The sequence below is a fragment of the Hyposmocoma kahamanoa genome, unplaced genomic scaffold, assembly GCF_003589595.1.
Source record: "Hyposmocoma kahamanoa isolate Upper Pololo Valley unplaced genomic scaffold, ASM358959v1 67, whole genome shotgun sequence".
Classification (NCBI taxonomy): Eukaryota; Metazoa; Arthropoda; class Insecta; order Lepidoptera; family Cosmopterigidae; genus Hyposmocoma; species Hyposmocoma kahamanoa.
In genome coordinates this window covers 1,685,438-1,701,467 of record NW_020653855.1, presented here as the reverse complement: position 1 = coordinate 1,701,467, position 16,030 = coordinate 1,685,438, and the positions used below count along the sequence as shown (strand labels likewise).

At 34.2% G+C, this 16,030-nt stretch overlaps 2 protein-coding genes across 2 annotated transcripts in view; one reads left to right on the top strand and one right to left on the bottom strand.

Annotated features, from left to right (window-relative positions):
• LOC113232195 (scavenger receptor class B member 1-like) overlaps positions 1-6,098 on the top strand; it is a 72,893-nt gene extending 66,795 nt beyond the window's left edge. The window contains exons 7-10 of the mRNA XM_026466838.1: positions 2,494-2,608; positions 3,031-3,181; positions 3,560-3,701; positions 4,358-6,098. Coding sequence (XP_026322623.1) covers positions 2,494-2,608; positions 3,031-3,181; positions 3,560-3,701; positions 4,358-5,101 — 1,152 coding nt within the window. The 3' untranslated portion in view covers positions 5,102-6,098. The remainder of the gene's footprint in view (positions 1-2,493; positions 2,609-3,030; positions 3,182-3,559; positions 3,702-4,357) is intronic.
• A 2,340-nt stretch (positions 6,099-8,438) lies between these two features.
• LOC113232205 (fatty acyl-CoA reductase 1-like) lies at positions 8,439-16,017 on the bottom strand (the record flags this gene model as incomplete). The annotated part of the gene is made up of 8 exons (XM_026466849.1): positions 8,439-8,583; positions 9,736-9,993; positions 11,743-11,813; positions 12,621-12,798; positions 13,523-13,631; positions 14,200-14,393; positions 15,087-15,232; positions 15,919-16,017. Coding segments are annotated over 8 exons (1,170 nt in total), but the record flags the coding sequence as incomplete, so codon positions are not given.
• Between the last annotated feature and the right edge of the window lie 13 nt (positions 16,018-16,030).

The following is a 16,030-nucleotide window of genomic DNA, read 5'->3' as shown; positions in this document are numbered from 1 at the left end:
ACTTTTTAGCGCGGACCCGACGTCCATATAATTGTAAGTCAATGGAGATAGCTCATAGATTTCTTAAAGGGAAAGAAGTGGTTTTATGAACGAGTGTCAATGTGTTAAAATTGTTTTATATTTATATAGAGCACAGCACAGCAACAATAAATGTTTAAATAGTTGTTAAATTTGGGAGTTGTAAAAGTAAATAGCAATTCTTAAAAACCATCTATTTCACACATTTATGTACAATCCATAGCGTTCTTTAGTCGAAAGTAATTTAAACGGTTTAAAAACGATTTCAATAACACCTATTCATTCGAATAATTTGACGAAAATATCGCCCATCACTACATTTAACCGGTTAATCAAAGGTCACAGAATATTTTTACGTTTTATAAAATATTAAATTTAAAAGGTAGTGTCTACAATTTGTTGATAACAAAATTTGCTTTATGTAACTTGATCTCTAGACTTATTAGTAGCGTCTGAATCGGGGAATCGACGATACAAAACCTTATATAATTCCACCTTCGTCGCTCCTCTTCAAGGGGAAAGTTCGGAATAAGGACAGCCGAATTCAACAAATGGCTAATGATGGAAAATTAATAACATTATTTTTAAACGCACACACTCATGGCCCAGCGCTAGGGCGACCCGTGATACCAGGTGCCATAGACACGCCCATAGACAACCACAAATTACACCTGAACTCACGAGAGAAACAAATATAGGCCATACAAAATATTTCTCCGGCCTGGGAATCGAACCCGGGATGTCTGCGTTGCAGACCATGACGGTAACCGTTCGGAAGCGGAGGCAGTAAATTTGGCATTCTTGTAAATGGTTATGGCGTACTATGCTGTTTATCATTCTTTACAAATTTAGTTTGTAAAATTGTATAACTGATAACTTCCCAACAAACAGGGAGCGAAGATTATAACTTTCTCACAAACAAGCGATAAGCTCGATAGCTTTCTTACAATCCGAGAAAGATAACGATAATAGTTTTCATGGAAACAAGGAGCGTAAAACTGTGAGATTTTTGATACATTGTGATAAATGTTTTTTAGCGTATTCAATAATACGATCAAAGCTAAATATAAATATATATTAATAATGAAACTTATTGGATCCATCCGCATTCTACTAAAACTTGTTATGCTTTAAATTTAGCGTAGAGCACAGATGCTATTATAATGACACGTTTTAATAACAAAAGGTCAAACTTTGTTTAACTAAAATTGTGTTACATCGGCAACATGACCCAATATTTTTCGTAAACCACCAGCGGACTATACAGAGAAAATCAACGCTTTCACAATTACAGTAGCAGGTAGTGTTTAAAAACATAGTTTATGTTAAGATACAGTATACCCTATTTAAAAAAAATTATGAGTTCGTCCAGAGAACTACTGCCATCATAACTATTTCTGTCGCCAAGCAGTAATGTAGACATTACTGCGTTCTGGTTTATTTATTAAATTATACATTTTAGAAAAATTCACGGACCAATAATGCAATTATAGTATACTTAAATATGAGTAATCCAATTCCATTTAGTAATTTCCACCAACATGAAACAATATAAAGTGCTTTCAAGCCAAAAAGAGATTATAACAGGAAACAAAGATTAAAAAAAAATATTAATAACTATTAATAAACTTATTAATAGACAATTAAACGAACAAACCAGTGTATTCATCGCCAATCACATGATGTGAAGATAGTCCATAATCAACTTTATACCTCGGAGTGAAGGGTGGAGTGGTCACCACTTCATAACTTAATTATGAAACAAAGATCGAACACTTCATTTATGCATAATTAACAGAGTGTGCATAACTTACCGGATGCATAAATTTGATGTCCATTCGTTTTAGAATGCGGTGGGAAATTCTATATTTAAAAATCTCAAATACGTATTTTGTATTTTTATATCAATTACTGCATAAATGTAGATTGTACAACAAGTGCATAAAACGCGTGATTCTCGAGTATTAGTTTAATTAGTACTAGGGTTTTATGAACGTGTTATACACTTTGCTTTTCACTTCTATTGCGAGGAAATTAAACAGCAATATTACAAATAAACGATTATTTAATTAAAATTGAATGTAAAATTATAACAATTAGACATATTTCATGTGATGGTTATTTTTATTTTATGCACCAAAACATAAAATCCTATTTTATGCAGACTACACCCAGCATAAATACGAACTTCAAGAGCATGAGAAGTGAAAAATGCATTTTGTAATTGGTTTCTGAAACATCTGACATGTCTCAGTTCGACTGCTTTTTTTATTATGTTACGCGATAACTCCGACATTTGTGAACTGTTATGGATAAGGCACATCGTTAGTTCAACTCGTCAATGAAAATTACACGGCCTCAATAGCTCAAAGAATTTGGAAATCCATGACTAAAATCAAATAGCAAAATATAAATCTTATATTAAAAAGTTATATCTAACAATTTATTTAAATGACTGTCAATCTTTTGTTTCAGATACCGACAAAAGACGGAATAAAAAGTGGTCTAAAAGCTGTTATGTACACTTTCCCTGAACACATGATGGACAACGGCAAGGTGCAAGAAGATAATAAATGCTTCTGTAGGAAAGGTAAGTTCTTTTATCTGCATTTCAGTCATTTGGGAAAACTTTGTCGAGAAGTCGAGTCTCGACAACGTACCATACCTTTCCCGTATGGAAATTGTGTCTCAGGGCGCAGTGCCAGTGGTCCTCAGGTCTTTGTTATTTAAAGCTCGTGAGTGGTGCTACAACCGTTATATGGCTTTTCACTTGGTACCACAAAAAAGGCAGAGTCGAACCTTGCACATAGAATAAACGGCAATTAATCTCCAACTCGGCTATCGATGTCTTACATACGCCTAAATTTGTACGATTTTGGTGACTAGAGGAGGTTACGATATCCCGGTAGGGCCAATTTGGAAAATTTGCTTAATCGATTCTTGACGGGTTTCTGAGTAGTTTCCCAGAATTAATTGCTCTGGTACTCACAGTGCATAATTCCTTCGTTCCAGGCAAATGCCTTCCCGAGGGTCTGATCGATGTGACAGATTGTTACTACGGTTTCCCCATCGCGTTGTCCTATCCACACTTCTGGAAAGGAGACGATGTGCTCTTCAGCAAAGCTGAGGGGATGGCGCCGAACCAGGAGCTGCATGAAACCAGGTAAGATTCATTTTCTTATATTGGTACCCGTGGTATCAAAGGCAGTAAAGATTTTAAATAGAAAACCACCGTGAGACTCAGACATATTAACTAGAAATAACGGATAACTCATGTATTTAAGTCGATATTTGCTCGACATATTTCTAACCAATTCGTGGTCCTTAATGATGAGATTCCGTTAGGTTTAAAAGTATAATGACTGTTGTTATTCATTAAGTAGTATACCAGCTTATATACCAAATTTGCCAAATACGATGTTAAGATTTAAATTAATTGAATATAATGATTTGTATACGTGTAACCTTGTCGAGATTACCTTGAATACGCTTACTTTGTCTCTGGACTCTAAGATCACATCACTGTTTGTTACCTCTTCAGGATCTGGATCCAGCCAGAATCCGGTCTTCCCTTGGACGTGAGCGCGAAGTTCCAGATCAACATGGCTCTTGGGGACATCACCAACATTAAGAACACTGAACGATTCGCTAACATGCATCTGCCTATGCTTTGGTTTGATATTGTAAGTATTTACTGTGTCCCTTTCAGTAACAGCTTTAACGTTTCGAATTCTTAGGGTCGTATTCTAGAACTCTATTCAATGCTCAAGTCAGGATTGCCCTGGCAACACAAGCACTGGAAATACGACCCTAATGGCAGGGACTTGAGTATGATTTCGAGTGCTGTAAACCATTCTCAAATCCTGACTTGAGCATTGAGTAGAGTTCTAGAATACGACCCTTAGACTATCGCGGTTGCTATAATGTGGAAATGAAAATATTTTTTTCCGATCTAAATCGTGCTTATTGGTTTTTTCAAACAAATCTACTTGTTGGTGAAGGTTTGGACTCTTTACAAGTCCCATTCCACTCAGTCAACTATCAAAAGTAGTTTCATTTCCAAAGCTTAAATATCCTTGAAAATTTTGTCAATCAAATGCTATATTAGATTTTCTCGTGAGGTTTTCTTTTGCAAGATTAAACTGGATGGCTGGCAAGTCCCTTACGTCATTTTCAGCCATAAAGAACTGTGTCTCAGCCATTAATATACAGTTTCTATATCAGTAACCGATACGCCAATTTGTATTTAAACAAACATATTTAAGCAAACCATGATGCGCTTTCATCCTTTTCATCTAACTAAGCTATCATTCTAACGAAACTTTTTCTTCTATCACAGAGAATGTTTGCCCTGCCACCGTCGATGGAGCAGCGTTTCGGACTATATTTAAACATACTGCCCACAGTCGAGCAAGGAGCTATGTACCTCCTCTTCGTTGTTGGAGCTATCCTGATCATCATCACCATATACCGTCTTACCTTTAAGATTATGTTCAAATCCTTTGACAGCAAGAACAATAGAAACTTCATAATTGGCAGTGATCTATGGATTGACAGAAACAAAAACAAAAAAGATAAAGATAGCGTTTACGTACCTTGTGAAATACCTCTTAGCGAAACTGATACAGATTACAATACAGACTACAGTCCTCGGAATGATGTTGAAAAACGGCCATCTTTGTATAAAACTCATAGTGAGAGGTTCAAAGAGCTTAGCTATAGGTTGAGTGATAAAGTCTATGATTCAGTAGGTAGTTTAAAGGATAAAGTAAGGGAAATTACTCATGTCAAAAATATATTTAAAGACGAACAAAGAGATTCATTAATAGGGAAGAATGAATCACAAAGCAATGAAGCGTATAAAAGTGATTCTAGTGACAGTGAAAAGGAATGTAAGGGTATTTATCAAGCTGTTGGACAATCTGATTCAGACGATGATTGCAAATATTTAGAAGTAATGGATGATGGCTATGGTTTTAACAATGCAACACAACATTATGAAACTGAAAGAGAAAAAAATTTAAAAAATTTAGACTCAATGAATAAAAATGATCTAATGATTCACATATCTGATTCTGATTGAAATTTAACATAAATGTGATATTGAATCTTGCCATGATGTAGATGTCTACATTTTGACTGTTTAAAGACTTGCCGCTACTCTTGCTATCTTGTAATTTAAGATAAGTGTGAGTAGGATAACTGTATATTGTTAGTGTCCATTTAAATCTGGTGTAGAAGATGTGTCTGGTAGTTAATTAGTTTTGGTAAACTAGCTACGGTAACGTCAGTAATAGTTCTGCCTTCCCTATGAAATTGAGTTATTGACATATCTAGGATTAGGAAACCACATCTATAACCCCCTCTTTAACTTATTTAGTGTCAGTTTTATTGCTAAATAATATCATCGTAATTGGCATTTTTTTTAGGTTTGAATATCTAGAAAGTTACCAAAATACAAATGCGTTGGTTATAACAAAGAGGGCAGAGTTGATAGTCCCATGAAAAAATTCAATTCTAAAATTGCTCAAGTAAATACTATTTGTGCCAAAGTTTTCAAGTTCAGACTACACGTTATTGTAATGTAAGAAAGTTCGGTTGTAAATGCAATGAGTTTGTTATAGCATATAATTTAAAATATTAAGGTGTTAGTATGCTTAACTGTACAGTTAGATTTTAGACTGAATTTACTTTAATTATCCTTACTTATTCTGACATATAAGATCACACAGTGATGAAAAACAGAGGTACTTTTGTCAGTAATGAAAGCATCTAATTTAAAATTTCTCTTGTGCTGTTTACCAGCTGGCCATCTAGCTTGCGTCCAGTGCCAAATAAAAACCTTTTATTTAAAAAAGAAACGTAATAAATATATTTTTTAAGTACTAATGCAATTTTTTTACATAAAAATTTCAAGAGTTTTCCATAATTCTGTGAGAATCTAATCTATTTAACGAAATATTTAGAGTTTCAAATTCTCAAATGTATTGATGAGATTATTTATCATTATTGTGCCAGTGATTTGAAAATTTAGAAATATCTATAAATTTTAAAACAAACTGTATAAATAAATATCTTTACCGTAGTATGTTTTCTTTGTTAAGTATATTTTTAAACTATGATGTATTACTTTCTGGAAAGCAAAATAAAAATCGGTTTTATTTTGAAATATTAAACAATATTAACAGTTTTCAATTTCAATTACATTGCAATTTTTATAATTTCTTTTATTGTAATTTAATGATAATTTTATTGTATAACAATATAATAAAATTATCATTAATTTGAACACATATATAAAAAAGGTAATTTTTCTTGTATTCGCCGATTTTTATTGCGCATTTGGAAAATATTAATGTTCATTTTAAAACCAAATCTACCTGAAATTCTTAAAGTTAGATTTTTTTATACTTTTAAGTTCAATAGCCAAGTTGTATAAATAATTACTTACTTAAATAAAACTAAGTGAGTCATTATTTCTAAATAAATTCCAATTCTTTTTAATCAAATATTTATCACAAATTTCATTTACGAAATTTTACTTTTGTAAACATATATATGTATATTTTAGAATGATTCGATTAGTAAAACATAAATATATTGTTTTTATTTAAACAACCGAACAAACGACTCATGTTGTGATATATTTATTAATTATTATTGTACTATAACAATTTACTATAGGTGTTTATTATAAATTGAATTTATTTTTAATAATATTATAAGTTGATGAGAATTCTCTCATAGGTCGGTAGGTACTTGGTAAACTTATAAGAAATAATTATTAAAAATAAAGAATAATAATTTAACGTGTCTACTTTTTATTTTATCACACGATTGATACCCTTTTAATTAACACGGCGGTGGACGAGGACGTCATGGATTAAGAACTAACCTTTCTAAATTAGTAGTGACTTGAGAACTTTTTATGATATCAAGTAACGTGAAAAATGAGTCGTGCGCCTGGTGCCTGGTGATAAGCGACACGCCGGTCCAGTGTCCATAGCAGTTGCAGTGCAGCTCAGAGCAAATCGTTAAGTTTTGAGTTATAAGTTGATAACTCATCCGTAGAATAAAGATCTGTGTGCAAGACTACGTGTTCTAAGTACAATAATACATTTCGTTCGTTCTTCGCTGTGGATGTCTGATAGATCGTTGTTCGATTTTAGCGCCCAGTTACACGAGAAAGTTTTACCACGCCTTCACGTACATTAATGGCGAATCTGAGTTATATTTACTAGGCAACAGCATTTAAATTCCTCTAAAGTCAAACCAGTGGTAATGCTCACATTACCATGGCAGAAATAGGTAAGGTGACATATGGCAGTACAACCCTGGATAAACTCTTTCACTAAGAACTCTGCTGGTTCTTTGCTATTAGTTTATTTATTATGTTAATCATAATATGATCATTAAGTATACTAATGATTTTATTTAGTACATACTAAAACAACAGTAAATTACACTAGTTAAGGTAAATAAAGTCAAGTAAGTAGCTCTAACAAAGGCCTTAACATAATAAGTGAATAACACTACCGTAAATTACGTAGATTAATATTTTGTTTTAATAAAACAAAAATCTCTAAATAGTCTAAAAAATTCGAAATTTAAACATCAATATCGTCTTTAGTGAACAGCCCGCTGACAGCCTTGTTGCCGTTCCGTCGATGTAAACGTCAATATGAAGGGCGCGGTGGGGTATTTAAAGCTAGGGAGGGGCGGAGAGTGATCTTTCTTGATACTTTTGTATTCTCTGAAGCTTTGAAGCTCGGAACTTATTTAAAGAGTCGGGTCGCCGACTCAGGGTCGTGGTTGGTTCAGCAAGTGTCCATTGCCGTATTGCGAGGTAATACTGCCAGTATAATAGGAAGTTTTGTGCTGGGCAGGATACGGGGAGGGATTTTTGGAAATCTTATAAATCCCAGTATAAAGGGGAAAACCAAGGAAAGAAAAATAAAGAAATACTTAATGGATTCAAATGCTGTATAACAAGTTTGTAAAATTGCCATGGCTGGCACCGACACCAAAAATAAGTAATTAGATATTATAAATATTCAAGTATCAATATTTAATTGTGGTAAAGTAAAACTTCAAACCGATCAGCACCACACCAATTATAATATTTTATTGAAATTACAGATAATAGGTTTGGAGAAGAATTGTTATGCTGTAAGTGTATAAAAAAACTACAAATGTAGATAGATTGATTATTAAGTAATTATAGTATTGTTGTAAAAAAGGAAATATGACAAAAATGAATAAAAAGTGTTCAGTAGCTATTGACGAAGCTTAGTACGGATTTTTAGATAAATTTGACTATTTCGTATGTAATTTTTAACCCATGAAATGAATTTTAGGTAGATTATATAAAAAAACTGAGAGTAGTTAAAAAAAAACTTTATTTTTAAGGAACCCAGGACTATTTATAACAAAATACACTTAACAAACACTTAGGATTCAATCGTATTAAAGTTAAATAAGTTTTGTACAAAATTTGTGTTAAACAGCCACCAGAACATGTAGCCATAGAATAAGCATTTCAGTATATTTTCCAATATCAATAACCTGTAACAAAAAACAACATGTTACTATGGGAACTAAATAGTATATGGCTAGAATTCATTTGATTGATTCAGATTTTTGCCATCACAGGTTCCTTAATGATCGTATGACGAGTCACCTGAGGAGAAGCGGGAAAAAATGTTTTACTAGACCAAATGGTTTAGGTATTTACTATTAAATACCGGTCTTTTATAAAATATACGATACACCTAAAAATATTGTCTAGAGAATGTGCTAATTGGTGCTAAAATAAAAGTGTAAAACGTTTAAAATTATTTAAGAATAAAATAGCTAACTTTGCAAATAACTTTTATATGAAGATATCTCTCTTGACGTATTCGTTTTCAAACGAAACCCTATAGTTATTAAATTCATAGTTATCCCAAAACTTTTAAATTGCCCAGTGGCATATATACGCCGAGCTTGTCAACGTCGGGTCTGTGTCAAATTTTCGGCGCCTGTTCTTATTTTATTCATATTACAACTCATAAACAATTCGAAATCTAAACAAAACGGAATTAATTAACTGCTGGTTATTGATTTTTAGAGTGTTAGGAGGATAGGCGTATCATTCATTTCGTAACAGAATCTACTGTTAAGCTTAACGGATAGTAATAGAACTTCGACAATGATTGGCTTTAAATTTTTGTAGACTTTGCGAAAGCGTTTGACGCAGTTGCTATCAGCCGTCGTAGTTGGTGAATTCACCTTTAAAACAATAAAATTTGTTATTATTGATTTTTATTGAATTTCGCGATGTTTTTATCGCCGTGATATCTTCACATACTTTTAACAGAATTTTTATATAATTATAACAAACCAGTGGAATTATATGTATAACATAGTAAAGCGACATCAACGTCAGGCTGTGGTAGCTGTAAATATAACGGCTGAGTGAGAAGGTTCATAAATCTCTCACAAGGTCTCGCTTACGACGCGAAACCCGAACAAAATAATACAAAGATATGTAATGTAACCTTAGAGGATGGAAAAACATAGTCTTAGAATGTAACAGACACATACAAGAATTTCGTCGACCTGCTATCTTAACCTGTGGCTTAGTTGACAGACCGTCACTGCGGTATAGCGTCGTCGGAGGTCATGTCGGGTCTTTGTATTAATGAATTATACTAAAATCTGTTACTTCAATCTTACCTGTATCTATGCGCTTTGGCTTTCGGCAAATCCTCGTCTGCTTCCTTTAACAAGTACCTCCGCCCTCCAATGCAGCTATTTATAAAATATTGATATTTATCAATATTTTCAATGTCATAATAAAAATCTTTCTTGTCTTCTTCCTTTATTTTAGACCTTAAATGTATGAAGTTCTTGTTTTCAAACGTCCATTGCTTCGTTACATAGTACTGTAGGGCTAAGTTTGCTATGTAGATGCGTCGTTGTATTTTTATCAGCCTGAAAGTTATAAAATATGTGTTACTTAATTGCCTATAGCGTAAACTACAGCTTCCTACTGCCGAATTAAACCAACGCGGGGGTCTGTCTTTAATGCAGCTCAATGAAGGATGGCAACTTCCCGTGTCTTTTATGAAGCAGTGTTTTTGACGACGTGCATTAAAGAGACCTATCAATACTTGTTATTCATTATCAAAGCACCAAAAAAGGCAATTGAGTACAGCCTGTAGAAGCCGGGGTTATAAAGTTGATATAGGTTATGTTTATAACATTGTCCCGTATTTCGCTTCAGATGTTTGTTCGTAGTTGCAAAAAACAACAAATTTTCAGTTTGTACCCAAAAATAATAAAGAACTTCCCGAATATTACCAAATCTGCCAAACTCTGTCACATTTAATATAACTTATCATGTCAAAGAAAATGAATAAAAATTAAATATGCCCAAATGGCAGAAATCTGCCACAAATGGTCATACTGTTCTCAATATCAACATGACATTGACATTGGCAAGATGTCTCTTGTCAAATCGTTCCTTTGCAACTTTCATTATCTCTGATTTAAATGTTGTCTAAATATTTTTGTCACATTGTGCCATTGACTTACAATTGTAAGTCAATGCATTGTGCTTTATTTTTTGCTTTATGTCAATACTGTTTAATTGATTATTTCACAGCTTTAATGTTTTATGTGTGTACTATAAAATAACCAATGCTTCAGGTAGGAAAACATTCAATCATGCTTAAAATGAAATGCACGTACAAGAACGGTACCTAATCTACGGTCGACATGAATCAATTGCGTTGTGTTCTTGCATTTATTCTAAAATACGATGTTTTACAATTTCTTTATTTACAACTTCTAAAAATATACAAAAATATATTGATAACTAGGCATAAACTAAAACGCAAAATTATACTAGCAAAGTCCATGAACAGCTCTTCGTCGTTATTAGGGCAGCTTTCGCCATCCTCATCTTCATTAATCACCATCTTTTAATTAAACGACATTCTATCGTGTCGAACCAAAACACTGCAAGGTTCAATACAGTATTTAGGCTAGGGCCCATTGAAAACCAGCGTCACAACCTAGCCTTGGTTGTGACTTTAGCTGAATGGGATCCTTTTGTACACGCCACAGCCGCACACATGTCAGTATAGTATTATGCAACTTGTTGTTGAAATGTTTTTACGCTGTTCTTTGTGTTATTTCTGTCTTAGTTATAAGTATTAGTCTTTGTTTTTGTGTTTTTTTTATAATGTGGCGTTACAATAAATGGTTTCTATTTCTATTTCTATTTCTATTTAGTAATTTCATGACAAGTTTCGTTTGTTAACGAGGGAAAAGAAATTTATTCGTTTTCAATAGAAATAGCTTACTGTCCAAAGCAAAATTTTAATGACTAGATAGATTTCTTTAATATCTAATGTAAAACGTAAGTTAAATGCAATTTTTTATGTTATAACGGCAAAAATTATAAAAAACTAAAAAATCTTTTACGCAGCTTCTTCTCAAAATGCTGTTTTTGATATTACAGTGTTTTGGTTTGACACGGTAGCATTGTATTATTTGCTGTACTGCAGTTGGGCCGGGATGGCCTTGGAGGAATTACTATTAATATATGTGCATGGGCTTGTATTATTACACAAGCCTGTATACATAACATAAAACGTCTTTTCTTGATATTTCGAAAAATAAACCACAACTACAACCAATACCTGTAATCATTTGTTTTAAGAATGTTGTACTTACATCGGTTTTCTTCCAAGCAACCACAGAATTGTGTCGACAAATATGGCAGGCAGTAAATGAAAAAGCAAAACCTGAAACGTAAACTTACATTAAATACATGAATATGGGATCTTTGTATTAATAATTATATCAAACTAGTAGTGGAGTGATTTCATTAAATTTCATTACGTTAATAGCCACATCTCTGGCCAGGGCTGGAAGCTGTAAAGTTACCTAACTGGGTGACGAAATACTTTCATAGATTTCTCATAGAAAGCGCTACGGCTAAAGAGTCGTTGAAAACCAAATACAAAGATCTGATAGTAAGCACACAAAAATTCGTGAGATCCGCTGGTTCGTTTCGTGGCTTAGTTGGCACAGCGTCTGACAGGGTTTGCTATAAGGTATCGATTAAAATCCGGCCGTATCGAAGGAATTTTTTCTGAGTGTTTGTGAACTTTGTATTAATAATTATTATAAACTAGTGGAGTAATTTTTAATTTAACATTTAATTTAATTTTAGTGCTAATTCGTTACACGATCATATAATATCCGGAAATTAAAATAAAAGTCCAAAACGAAATATTTAAGAATAAGTACTATTGGAGTAAACAAAAAAAAATTGAATATCAATTCACTACAAATTTAATTACATGAATATGGTTTTCTTCAATTCGTACTATTGGTATACTAAACATGTAATCACTATGTCAGAAATACTTATTATCACATGAAACTTATAAAAATAATACGAACTATATTATGAAACAATGTGTATGTGAACCGATGCAACCTCAAATGGTAGCTTTGGTTGATTTCGCGTAACAGTGAAAGTGTTGAATCGATCACTTTGGCAAAGACATATAGTAAAGTAGTCAATCAAAAATAATTATGCCTACCTTAGCATAATGATAAGTCTTGGAGCTAGTGATTGATCCACCTACACTCCACAACATATCGTTCAAGGGATAGGACTCCGAGATTTGTCTCCCGACTTCAACAAGTTCGCCCATCGTTATGTTGTTCAGATTGCTCGCACAGCAGTTGTAGATTGGTACGTCGTCGGTTGGTTCTAACCTGAAATTGGGAATAGGTCATTTGTTATATGTAGGTCATCAATATTTGATCATTAGAAAATAGAAGAATAATGTTACGGAACTTGACCGTGGACCACATGCAAGAAAATTACTCCATGACAAATATTATGAGAATTATAAATTTCTTGCGACAGATATTATTGGTTACGAGATATTATTTGGAAGGACATAAGGGGAGAGGAAGGCCAAAGAAAAGATGGATGGATGGATGGATTGTGTGAAAGATGACATGGGTAAGAAATGTGTGAGTATGGAATACAGGTTGTGCCAACCCCGCCTAGCTTGAGCAGCCTAATGGTTTGAATTATTGCCTCTCTAGCAGAGGCCGTGGGTGCGAATTCGAACTGGTACCTCTGAGTTGCGAAATAGAATTAAAATTTTACCATCAGCTTTTAGGTGAAGCAAAACGTCGTGGTGACACCTGCACATCAAAGAAGGTTTACAACCCTCGGAAAACGTGTGAAGTCCCAAACCCACATTGATCGCCTAAGAGGAGACCCGTATCCGGCAGTGGAACTTATAAATGGGTTGATGATGATGACAGATATCATGAAATTATCAATATTTGTTGCTTAATTTAGTAATTCAACCCGAACCATTACAATGGGCGTCTTTTCGTAGCTGATATGCTGAGGACGTTGACTATCAAAGGTTTTAAGGCTAAAGGCGATTGGTAGTAAAGTAACCCTTTATGATATACTTACTTCTTCGTTCCTCTGATCCAAGCGGTAGCAATGATGCTTTTGATAGAAATATCAACTGGCATATAGTCCGCTATGAGTTCTGAGTCCGAATAAATACTACGCATTATGCCTGAAATAATCAAACATAATCTGAAGGCAATCATTGTCATACTCCATCTTCCGCCATGCCAGTTGATTGATTGAAACTAGCGTCCGGTTGACCAGCATGACGTCTCACGAAGTGTATTCAATAATAACTCTAAAATTAACTAAACAACCTAGTGTTACCCTTCACTAGCTCAGTGGCCTACAGGAGGAGACGAATATTTCTAAATTTGGTTCTGTTTTGGGGATTTCTCAAGGGATTTGAATTGATTCATTAGCAAGGTTTCCAAGTTTAATAACAAGCATCCGCCTGCGTTACGGAGTGTTTATTAATAAGCAGGGTAGGTCACTTTAGATCCCCAACTTGAAGAGTAAACAAGTATCTCCAGAAAACCTGCATATTGGACAGTGTTACGATTGCAACAAACCCTTTATGAACACAAATAAACAAACCCGCAAGAATAGAGAAACATGTCCCCTTTCTACCGACCTTCACGTCTGTAAAGATTACTTACGTGACGTCAAACTGACAGATTTCGTACTCGTGCTAAGCATTCTGTTAGTTTTGGAAGTGATTATTTGGCAACATTTACCTTTCCCGCAAGCAACAAGTATGCCTACAGGCCCGTTGAAGTTTTCAATCCAACCTGGCATGGGCTCGCTCGCGCTGGCAATAACAATTGACGGCCTGATGATGCAAGCGGGCAGCTTTCCTGCTTGTTCATATACGACGTGTTCGGCAAGTTGCTTTGTGAATGTATACGTGTTTGGAAGCTCGCCTAGATATCTGAAAAACAGAGGTTTCTTTTTAACAATTCCTGTATCGCCGTGAGTGGTTGTCCTAGAACGAAAAATTGTAGTTTGCAAAGATTTGTTAAACTATGTAATCTGTTTTTTGCAATCATTCTTTAATCTGATTATTTTTAGTAACAAGTACCTATGGAGGTAGCTAAAGCACAAGTAACTTTTATACTTGTAAAAAAACATTAAAAATGAAGACAAGGCTAATTTATGCGATGTTTATTTTGTTATCTACTTGCTAAGTGATGGAACGAAAAGTCGTGCGCCTGATGGTAAACGACACGCCTGTCCATAACAGCAGTGCCACTCAGAGCTTCAAATCGCAAAGAGGTGCACTGGCTCTGCGTCCATCACCCTGAGATATAAGTTGAAATGTCCCATATGCCAGAAATTTCACCAGCACCTTTACACTTCAAAACCGGAACGCACTAATGCTTACATTAGTGCTTGGCGGCGGAAATAGGTAAGGTGGCAGTACTTCGCTGCTAGAACTCTTCACAAAGCGCTCAACTGCTACTATCTCAGACTCGAACCGTCTGATGCCACACTACCGAGAATACTCCGACCACCGATCCGATTTAGAAATGTGCATTTTATTAAATTGTTTACGGGCATTTCGATTCCAATCTATTTCTTTCTCGAGACTAGTGGCGTCACTTAGCCACCGAGATCCACTTACTTGGGAGTAAGTACTTTTAGGTCATGATCGTCTATCTTGTCACATATCTCGAGCGTGTCACGCCAGTCCGCATGTGGGGGGTACATAATTTCCTCTATAGTCTCGCGGTTCGTATTTGAGTATGACGTTGAGATGTGGACTAGAACCTGAAACAGACAAATATTTATAATTGAAAGAAATATCACGCCTTTTGAGCTACCGGATAACTAGATAACAGTATCGGCGTTTACACAACGGGTTTTACCAATTGTCAGTCCAAATATTGATTTACTAATTAATTAAAAATTTTAGATAGATAGATATACACTTTATTGCTCACACACAAAAACAAGAACAGATAACTTCTAGTCTAGTCTAGATAGTCTTATCGCTAAAAGCGATTTCTTCCAGACAGCCTTTCAAAGCTAATCGAAACAGGAGACGTAGTGAGCCAATTTACAAAGACAAATGAATTGTGTAAAAAAAAATCGAAAAATATGTAAAAAACTTACATTAGAATTTATCAAATACTTAATAAATATTGATAATATATGTATATATAAATATACCTAAATAAACTTATACTTAATAATAAATATAAACATGTTGCAGACTAGGACCGTATTAGAAGATATTTGCGCAATCCGATGTTAAGTAAAATTGTAAAAGAACCCTGGTACATCTGTCATCCAATTACTCGTTGAGACTTTGGGAACAATTTAATGAGCCCATTCAGAGTTGAAAAGTCTGTGGACTGTCCTAGTCGAAGCATAAGATCAAGGTTACATTATTATTCTAATGTCTTAGGATTTCCCTAGTAGAATATAATAAAATTTCATGAAACCAAACTTACAGACAAATCTCTAATATCTTTGGAGAGTTCGATGACTTCTCTTGTGCCTCTGAGGTTCAGCTTCGCAGCGAACGGTAGAGGGTCATCGAATCTAGAAGAAGAAATAGAACAA